Source organism: Aulonocara sp. 'chitande type north' Nkhata Bay, linkage group LG18 (genome assembly GCF_057382095.1).
Source record: "Aulonocara sp. 'chitande type north' Nkhata Bay isolate Kocher_YH1m ecotype deep benthic linkage group LG18, A_spYH_male_GT1.1, whole genome shotgun sequence".
Lineage (NCBI taxonomy): Eukaryota > Metazoa > Chordata > Actinopteri > Cichliformes > Cichlidae > Aulonocara > Aulonocara sp. 'chitande type north' Nkhata Bay.
In genome coordinates, this window is record NC_141361.1 from 26,308,804 (window position 1) to 26,318,968 (window position 10,165).

The 10,165-nt window shown below is 42.7% G+C and overlaps 1 protein-coding gene across 1 annotated transcript; it reads left to right on the forward strand.

The window, feature by feature from the left end:
• The first annotated feature begins 7,368 nt into the window (after positions 1-7,368).
• Positions 7,369-10,097, forward strand: LOC147308739 (calcium-activated potassium channel subunit beta-2-like). Its single transcript, XM_086272188.1, has 4 exons — positions 7,369-7,595; positions 7,721-7,891; positions 8,168-8,363; positions 8,587-10,097. Exons 1-4 carry the CDS (start codon positions 7,369-7,371, stop codon positions 8,869-8,871), a joined length of 879 nt encoding a protein of 292 aa, XP_086128314.1. The 3' UTR covers positions 8,872-10,097.
• Positions 10,098-10,165: the final 68 nt, after the last annotated feature.

Below are 10,165 nucleotides of genomic sequence, written 5' to 3' on the forward strand. Positions count from 1 at the left end.
CACCACTAGCCCTGGATTAATGACACCCCACCCCCTATCCTTTCCCCAGTCATTCAGACTGGGAAAGTCAACAACAGCTTACATCATCATTGCAATCTGTGTTTTACACAGATTTATCAGAGCGCTTTTTTTTTTTTTAGCTGCACACATAATCCATAATCATGCTAATTCCGGCCATGTGCACGATGAAAATCACAGTCACGCTGTACTGTAATCATTTAAGATTTATAGTGTCTTTAAAAAACACTGCTTTAAAAACAAATCCATCTTCATAATGCAATCTAATGTGTGCTGTATTACAAAGTGAATTGTTTGAATGTGACAAACGAATGCCCCCATTTAAGTCTTACACACCGGGGTGACGACACCAGGTGAGATGTCTATTACACAGTATTTAGTACTGCCTTTGTTACACTGCATTTCCCGGTTACCACTAACAATGGTGTTTGAGTGGAACACTTTAATTCTCACACGTGTTCATAACCCGACCGCCACAACACAGTAATGTGTGGGTAATTACCAGCGACTGGTCATTAGTCACAGCTAAATAGAGTTCTGCCAAAGCTGCCGCATCATCTGTAACCAAAGCAGCGCTGATAATACAGCAGTAGTGTAGTATTTGCATGTAATCAGAAGGAAGCCGTGTGAAACGGGCATTCATTTGTATCTTATTAACTGTGTAGCTGAGAGATGGATTTGCCTGTAGCAGATAAAGTATGATAGTGCAGTGCTTTTTTTTTTTTTTTACTCCCCAGCCTCTGAGCAGTTTGATCCTCCCACTCAATAATCTCAGAGCTCGTCTTGTCCATTTGAAAATTCCTTTCCAATACCTTATGCCATGCATTCACATGTATGTATGGGTTGATAATATGTAACAAGACTTTTAAGTGCAGAAGATATTAGATTCGAGATGCACTGATATAGCAACTTAATACTGATAGCGACAGATAGTGGCCAGATTGACTGAAGCTATTTTCACCTATCCTTCTTCACAAGAGGTCCCCAGAGCAGATAGCGATGCACATTTGATTTGGTAGATTTTAACACTGTGTGCCCTTCCTGTCACAACCCCTAAGGGATTTGTGTGTCCCCTCATGATTAAACCAGGGGTTGTTTGCTTGGCAGAGCAATCATACAAATCACTACGCTACGGATCCACTATTAGCCAAATAGACTGATATTGATATGTCGGTGGCCAATATTTATTGTTGTGTTGTGTTACTGGGTATGTGGAGAAAAAAATGTAAAAAATAAACAAACAATAAATACATTTTTGTTTATATAGCTCCCAAATCCCAACAATAATCACCTCATGCTTCTTTATCTTGCAAGGTAATGGAGAGAAAACCTCAAGAGTCAGACGACTATCTACAAGCGAGCACTTGGTGACAGTGGAAAAGAAAAACTCTCTATTAACAGGAAGAAAGCTCCAGCAGAAGCAGTAGGCATTTGTCGTGACTGATTGGTGTAGAGGGGAGGCCAAGCAGAAAAACCTATTGTTTGCTTGCAATAAAAATGCAAATATCACCATCACCCGAGGTTCCGGGTGATGGTTGGTGTTGTGGTTAGCACTGCCACTTCACAATATAAGCTTCCAGGATCAAACCCATTTTCTTCACACCTAAGCAGAAGAAAACTGATGGATGGACAGTATCAGCCCAGAGCTGATGCATCCCCAGTCGAGATGGAGCTCCACGAGGAAAAACAAAGGACCACAACACAAAACTTTGCTATAAAATCTCACAAAACATGGCACCAGTGCTGTTTGTCTCCATTAGTTAATTTCCAAGTGATTTCCCACGTTCTGCCTCTGGTGCTCTCTCCTCGAGCCATGAGAAACAGAAATATGTGCTCCATCACTCCCACTGTGTGAGGGTGTTTTGGCTGCCAAGTGAAGAAATGTGAAGCAAATTCCTCATCTCCAGCGCCAGCCTTTACGCAATACATGATTCACTCCAGAGGCAAATATTGTGAATCGACTCACCTTTTTCTGCAAGTGTAAATCCTGCTCACCCATTTTCACCTGACCCACGTGCACATACTCTATACTGTATGTGAATATATAGATATATATGTACGGTATTTCTGCATGCATGTGTGCAGAAACCCCTGGTTTACAAAGTCTGCTTGTGTTTCAGCTGTTACCCCTTAAAACAGGGTTAGCACAGCTTCCCTCTATAATTGTGAGACTAGGAGTGTGTGTGTGGGCGGGAAACTAATCTGCAGGACAATAACAAGACCAGGCTTTATCAAGTGCCTTAGCAACTGCAGTATGCCTTTTTCTTGTGTGTGTGTGAAAGATCATGAACAGAAGATTAGTGGGTATATTTTAGATAAGGACAAATAATTTGACACTAGTGGGTCAGTTTTTCTTTCTTTGTTTCTTCTGTTTTTTGGTGTTTGCAAACCTGTCAGAACAAGCAACGCCTGCTTCTGACCGCTTTCTGAAGAGTTCACATGCAGAACTTTGAGCAGCTGATGTTAATGTGTACATTGGAGGATCCCAACCTTTAGACTGGAGTCTCATGTTGCCATTTCTTTCAGCGGATGGATGCACAGGTGACACGCCAGTCAGCACATAAATATTAAAACCGGGCCCTGCGTCCAAAGGTGCTCTGTGTTGACAGCAATTTAAAGACAGGGGTGGAACAGCTTGGCCCAAAACGCCGCTCCGCGCTGGCTCTCCGAGCCACCTCCCGTGCACCGTTAGGGTGATGCATTGTTGTGTGTGAGAAAGTGAGAGATGGAATAAGAATGAAAAAAGGGAGCAAGAGAAGGGACTGCAGCTCAGCTTCACTGCCTGCTCAGCATGAGCTATTTTTAGATCCAGAGAAACAAAGACGCAGAATCGCCTTTCATCCCCCCCCCCCCCCCCACACACACACACACACCCACCCATCCACCCCCCTGTTAGCATGTTATTTCACCTCCAAATGTGGTGCTTGAAGACAGCCTGCACTTTGTAGCTAAGTTTAGATATAACCTCAAATAAATACAAACGCCTTTCCATCTGCCCTTGAGCATTTTTCCCCCTCATCCTGCTATATCTATGCACAAATTCTTCCTGCTGTCTTACTGTACACGCAGAAGGGACCATTATTTTTAAGGACCAAATCCAAGGCCAGGGTATAATTACAGCAGCAAGCATGTGAGCTGAGTGGCAGGAAGGAGCTCTGTGGTTCTTCTGGGAGGTTGTCTTGTGTTACACTGTACAGTGTACACTGTTAATCAGCTGGACGATGCAGAGAAAGTCAAGTAGTGAGCAGTGACAGTATCAGATCTTGTGCTATAACTGAAAAGGGCAGACGTTCGCTCAATCGCTCAAAACCAAACGGGATGAGGAGAGATTGCAGTCAAGATGGCTCATCAGCTAGGGTCGGTGAAGTAAAATCCACCATCTGGTCAGGCTGTTGAGGAAATTACTGTTTAAAGGGAAGTGGTAAAAACAGGTTAAAAACCCTCCCAAAAAACTCTACAGATTTAATCTGCAAATTGTGTTTTATTTTCAAGCTTAAAAAAGCATTTGTGTACAAAATCTCTACTCATGGTTACTTGAAACAGTAAAAGCCTTATAAAATACATCACATGTGATTACATCACTCAAGATTTAGAAATTTCGCAGATTAAATTCTGAGCGAATGTTTGCTCTCACTCTTTCTTTCTTGCTATCTTTAGTCTTTATTTTTTAAGTGGATTTAATTGTCATTTTTGCTTTTAATGAAGAGAGCCAGAAGTTTAAAAAGCAATAAGATTCCCCCGTATAGAATAAAAGCAGGGATATCCCAGCGATGTGGTTTGCCTGATCAGCATGATCTTTTCACACACGTAATAATAAATATATCCCTACAAAAAATAAATAAATCACACTTTAACACCCATGTCTCCACCAGAGTGAAAGCATCACCCCTCATAATGAATTGAGTTACACGTTTAATGTTCAATCAGTGGATGGAGAGCCACTTTTTGAGGTTGCAGAGACACCTTGTGGCCACAATGTAGCTGCAACTTCTTTTTTTGTCTTGTCACAGCATTTGACTTTGAATTTGCCTAAACGTCCTGTAAATGGGGAAGCACTATGGTGCAGTGTGTAGCACTGTTGTCTTACAGCAAGGGTTCAAATCCACCATCTGTGTGGTTTTTGCATATCCAACCCGTATCTGTGTGGTTTTTATCCAGGCGCTCCAGCTTCCTCCCACAGTCACAAAGACATGCAGTCAGTGGTTAACTGTGATTGTAATAGGTGTGAATGTGAGTGTGAGTGGTTGTCTGTCTCTGAGCGTTAGCCATGTAACAGACTAGTGACCTCTCCAGGGTGTAGCCTGCCCCTGAACTGGATAAAGGAAAGTAAATGGATATAGACATATGTACAATATAAGGCCAGAAGCGTTTGAAGTAACTGCTGCGCACAAACATAGTAACAGGCCCAGTCAGAGGTCTGATCATTGTGCTGCCCAACACATTTTAAGGCATTGTAAAGGGAACTCAAATTACTGACCCAGGTATGGCAGGCATCCTGTTCACTTGGGGGTAAGAGTTTAAATAAGACGTAGCCAGCTGCTGTCCCCAGGAGCCTGGGCAGCATTTGGAAGAGCTTCTGCTGACAGTTGTACACCAAAGACTGGATTATCACAACAAGCCCCCCCACCACGAGCGACAAAAGGTAGGACTTCACAGAATTGACATGTTATCGCTGCGGTTTCAATTCAGCATAAGCTAATTCAAAAGTTGGGGCTTACTTCACTTCGGCTGTGAAAAGAAAGAGATTATCACGGACACCGGGGGAGAAACACAGGCCATGTGTGCTTAAAAAAAGAACCGGCACACAGCGGAAAGCTGACATTTAGCACAAAACGGATACAAAAGAGTTTGAATCTTTTACAGATCTGGTGCATGTGCTATTTATTTCTAAGCGATCAGATTTAGATGCAGTGCATTGACCTGTTGAATGGAGCACACTGTGATTTTCCTCCTGGAGTGGCCTAATGAATCATATGTTTTTTACTCAGTCGGAGGAACAGCGCTGCAACCTTCACAACTGCTGCAATAATAAATAGCTGATTTAGTTAACATGCAGCTCACTTTCCCCTGCATATTATACAGCATTACTCTGTGGCCCTCTGTAAAGCGCTTATACTGTACCTATGTGGGCTGCTGAGGGGCAGGACCAGCACTGGGACACATGATGGGAAAGCAATAATCACTGGAAGGACAACATGAACATACCTTTGTTGTCATCTCTTCACTGCCTCCGTTTTGTGCACCTTTGCAATCTTTCTAAATCTCTCTTTTCTCATTTTTTATTTTTTGGTCACTTGTGTTTCTTTTTTGTGGCTCCACAATTACGCGAGCTACCACGTGCCAGCTCTGTTCACTATCATTCAGTCTCGCTCGCGCTCACGAGATTGAAGCGAGGCAGCTGGATGAAACATGAACTAAGGACACACCCGTGAAAACATGAGGGGACGCTGGCTGATCGTATCGGCCTCTGGCTCAGGATGTTCATTAAAATGATAACAGGAAAGTGTGAACAATACGTTCCTGCTGCTGTAAGCATTTCCACACCAGCACTCGGTGCTGGAAAATCTCTTCAAGCACGCAAAAACTGTCACCCTGCAGAGCTTTGTGGGGTTGGACAGTATGCAGACCAAGTAGACTTTAAAAAAAAAAAAGCAGAGACATGAAGAAATTCGTGTTTTTCGAAACTGTCGACAGGCTCTTTGAGCCTCTAACACTATTTCACTGCAGTTTGAGACATTTCACATAAATAGCACATTTCCAGACATCTCTAGAAATATATTTGAGTTAACATCACTTTTAAATAAACCTCATCAGCTGCATTTTTGGTTAGCCTCACTTACCAGCGAGAACAGTCGAGGCCCATTCCTCACAGGCTGTTGTGCTGCCAGTGTAAATCAAACCTGCACTGAGCACAAGGCTCAGCTGCCAACACGTTTACAGCTTTCAAAGCCTTTAAAATGTTTTGCTTGACAGTTAAGTAGACACATGGAGTTAGGGGGTCTCTCTCTGAAATTGTGTGTGTGGGTGTCCACGTTTAGCTGAAATCAATACAGTTATGCACCGAGCTTGAGGCCCTCGAGGGGCAACGGCAGGGTGTGTGTGTGTGGGGGGCTGGTTAAAAGTAATAAGACACAGCGTAAAATTTGTGTGAGTGACTCCCTTTGTTGTGGGGATGCATGCAAATTCGTGTGGAGTGTTTGGAGAGAAGCGCATTTTGTTGATAACATTAATGGTTTCCTTCAGATGTCTTGTGTCACACTGGAGCTGTCTCTCAGCTACATTTCCCCTAAGCAGCTGGGAATGTGATACAATAAGGAAATTACTCATCTAAGAGGAACTTGCTGGCTTGTTTTCTAACTATTCTGGTCCCAGCATTCTGGCAGGGTTGTTATCCCCTCACAAACAAAAAAGAAAAAAAAAGAAAGAAAAGAAAGAGGCTGTGTTCATTCTGCTTCCATTTTGAGCCTTGAATGAAGCTAATGTTTTCTTTGGAGGGCTGTTGGGGCGTAAATAGAAGCTTTTTCTAAATAAATTCCAGCCTGCGGAGGAACTGATTTTTGATTTTCAAATAAAAGCAGTGACAATATGGGAAATTCACCCCAAGTTACAGCGTGCACATGCAGTCTTAATAGTGTTTTAAGAACTTAAAGATGACCAATTACTCCTAATGTCTCAGGTGCTTATTCAATTACATGAAAGCTAATGATATTAAAGAAGCTGTACGTACAGCGGCACTGAATGCTGCATGTTTTCTTGCAGTGGTAGGACCTGTGGAGGAGGCCCATGCAAGGTGTTGCTCTTGTGTCTCAATAGGTGCAAATGACTTTGTGTTGACAGTGTTCAGAAAACAGCAGGTAGGTTTTTTCTTTTTTTCTTTTCACGTGTGCCACGTCAGCATTAACGCCTTTCATCAGTGGCAGTCCATCATCTTGTAGAATTCTTTGTGTTCAAAATGAGATGTTTACCTGGCGGGGCGTGCCATATCAAGTGCAGCATAATGAGGAACTGTTGTTCGAGGGCTATTTGAAGTAGTGTTTACTTTATCCGGAACGTAGTGCGTTTTGACAGCCAATATGCACCAGAGGTAAAGCGTGATTTGCGATTCTCACGTCTTACAAATCTCCCTTGGAACCACCGACTCGGGATTTGTGCTCTGTTTAGGACAGCGGTTCTTAACCTGGGTTCGATTGAACCCTAGGGGTTCGGTGAGTCGGTCTCAGGGGTTCGGCAGAGCCTCCACCGTGACATGCACGGCTCATTTTGTGCACCAATAAAAAACAAATCTATGTCTTGAATTTGAAAAAAATCATATTTTATTTTTCACTAAAGAGGGGTTCAGTGAATGCGCATATGAAACTGGTGGGGTTCGGTACCTCCAACAAGGTTAAGAACCACTGGTTTAGGATCTTAAAAATAAAACCGGCTGCACTCTTTCACAGGTCTTTCCAGCAGCCTTTCCATTCTGCTTCATCAGACACAGGCGGACGTGCATCACCATCATTGTCGTCGCCAGGAAAGATGTTCTTTGTGGCAGGGGCCAGAAATACAGCAGGATCGGGAAGAGGAAATGAAAGGAGGTAACAGATTCTCATCATTTCAGGCTTGAAAAAGTATGAAATGTCAAGAGGACTTCGATTGCCAAAAGTATTTCAGCTACAGCTTTAAAAAAAAAACTTAACTCCTTCTAATTTTCCATCATCAGGACAATTTACCAGAAATTTCGAGAGGTAGATATATTGGACAAGAAGAAGACGGTGACCGCTCTGAAGCCTGGAGAAGATCGGGCCATTCTTCTGGGACTTGGGATGATCCTCTCTTCAGTCATGATGTACTTTGTCCTGGGTATCACCATATTGCGGTCCAATGCAGACAGGTACAGGCCTGCTAGTGTTTGGAGGAGGCGGCTCTGATATTTCTTTCAGAAACATGTTTTATTCATCAGATGTGCTTGTTGACAAACTGTTTCTTTGCTCGTTCAAGCGGGAAAAATGCAAAAATGAATACTTTATGAAACCAGATCTCCAGGAGCAGATTACACTTTCCAAACTGAGCTCGTTTCATGGCATAACATCCCGAATGCTGTCTTTCTTTCCTCTTCTTCTTTTTTGTTGTCGTAATAAATTGGATCTTCCTTTAAATGTCAACACAGCGTGTGGACGGAGGAGGGTGTGTGTATTGTTCTCAACTCCACGGTCACAGCAGACATGAACTGTTCCTACAGCTGTGGGTCAGACTGCTGGAGGATATCCAGATACCCTTGCCTGCAGGTCTATGTGAGCGTCAATAACACAGGCCGTGTCAGCCGTTTATCTCACAATGAAGAGACCCGTGATGCCAGCTCTGAAGTGAGTACGGTGCCAGAGAGAAAATACTGGGAATTACTGAACTGTTTCAAATGTTGACAATGGCTGTCAGATGTTGGCCCGGCGATAGATGCCCAATTCAGAAATGTCAGATAGCGTGTTGTGAAATAAAACAAAAGTAGCTCTGAGTGCCAAAAAACAAAAAAGTATGACTGGCTGATTGCCCTCTGGATGACCTCTGTGTCCCTCACTCCTGTCCTTGCAGTGTTTCTATGTGCCCAGGTGTCAGAAGGACAGCACAGCCATGCACGCCATGATTTTGAACATTTCTGAGCGACTGAAGGCGAACCAGCAGGTCCCGTGTTACTACGACCCCAGCGAGCAGCAGGAGATGACTCTCTTGATTCGCCTGTACGATCACAGCGCCGTCTTCCACTCGCTGCTCTGGCCGTCTTGCACGCTCGCAGGAGGGGCCCTAATCATCATGATGGTGAAGCTAACGCAGTACCTCTCCAGACTGTGTGAAGAGATAGGGAAGCTCAAGACATGAAAAAATCAAAATAAACCAAGAAATTGATGGTTTGTGAGGGACGCACGACATAAAGGAATTGCTGGGAACCAAATGAATGTTTTGTTGCATCTCGCAAACCGTTCTCTTCAGCTGAGACATTCAGAGCAGCTGATTTTCACCTCAGAGCAAGTGTATAAATGTGAATGAACTGTCAGCTGTATAAAGATCTGAGCGCGGTTGGGAAGATGTTAAAGCATGGTAAAAATGTCTGAGAGTGCTTGTTTACAAGTGTTACATACCCGACGAAAACGAATCAATATTTGAACCGATGGAGAAAAACATCGCTGTCTGAGCAGAAGTGTCTGTGGCTGATGATGTCGAACAATGTGACAATGATAGGAAAGCATTTTGATAAACATGTGCCGCTTCTTCTTTTGTTCATCAGTTGTCCAGTTTCTTCAGATTTTTTAAGGCTACACTCCACAGCATGCCATGATAAGTGAAGTTTTCAGCTAATAGCTTTTTTGTTGGTTGTATTGTTTTATGCCTGTCAAACTGTGTTTGGCAACTAAAGAAATGGGAGCAAATTGTGTGTTTTTGTGACAGACTACTAGTAACAACATGGCAGCGCTGCCAGGTTGTCTGTTCTGTGGTGAATGATTCATAGATGTTATGTGGCTTAACAAACAAATAGAACATTGTTTTGAAAATGTTCATGTACAAGGACTGGACTGAAAATGAGTGAAAAATCAGAGACATCATGACACAGCGTACATGTGCGCTGACTCAGCCTACCAGACTAAATAAATTGATTTTGTATTCCAGGATCACAATTTTTATTGATTACATCTCTATAATAATTTTCTATTTGAAATTACATCTTACATTGTGGTAGTTCGCTGGCTGTGTCTGGCTTGTAACTGTAACAAATGATCAATCCCTCAGCATTTACAAGGTAGAAAACAAATACAGATGCACCTCTGCTAAATGTTCACAGCTTTTTTATAATGAAAGAGAACCTGATTTTTAAAACCTGCATCACAAACACAGGCGGCTGCCTGACTGCATATCCATATGCTTGAATATGGCTTCTTCAATTATCAATTTTTCAAAGTTTTAAGCTGCTCACACTCTAATCACTCAGTAATCTTGACCATTTAATCTATTCCTTTGCTTATTGAATATAGACTGTTTGTTTTACAGATACTCGAGAAATGTGTGGAAATATAATGCCCTGAGTGTACATATATAATTAAATAAAATAGTGCTGCAATCGTATTTTGTAGGCTTGTTCACTTCACGTTTCTATAAAGGGTTTGGACTCTGCATGTGC

What these genes read in the sequence shown, in the direction of transcription:
- LOC147308739 (XM_086272188.1), top strand. Translation starts at nt 7,369, where the DNA reads ATGAAACTGGTGGGGTTCGGTACCTCCAACAAGGTTAAGAACCACTGG. An exon ending in GGAAGAGGAAATGAAAGGAG is followed by an intron (nt 7,596 to 7,720) that starts GTAACAGATTCT and finishes TTCCATCATCAG; the next exon opens with GACAATTTACCAGAAATTTC. An exon ending in CCCGTGATGCCAGCTCTGAA is followed by an intron (nt 8,364 to 8,586) that starts GTGAGTACGGTG and finishes CTGTCCTTGCAG; the next exon opens with TGTTTCTATGTGCCCAGGTG.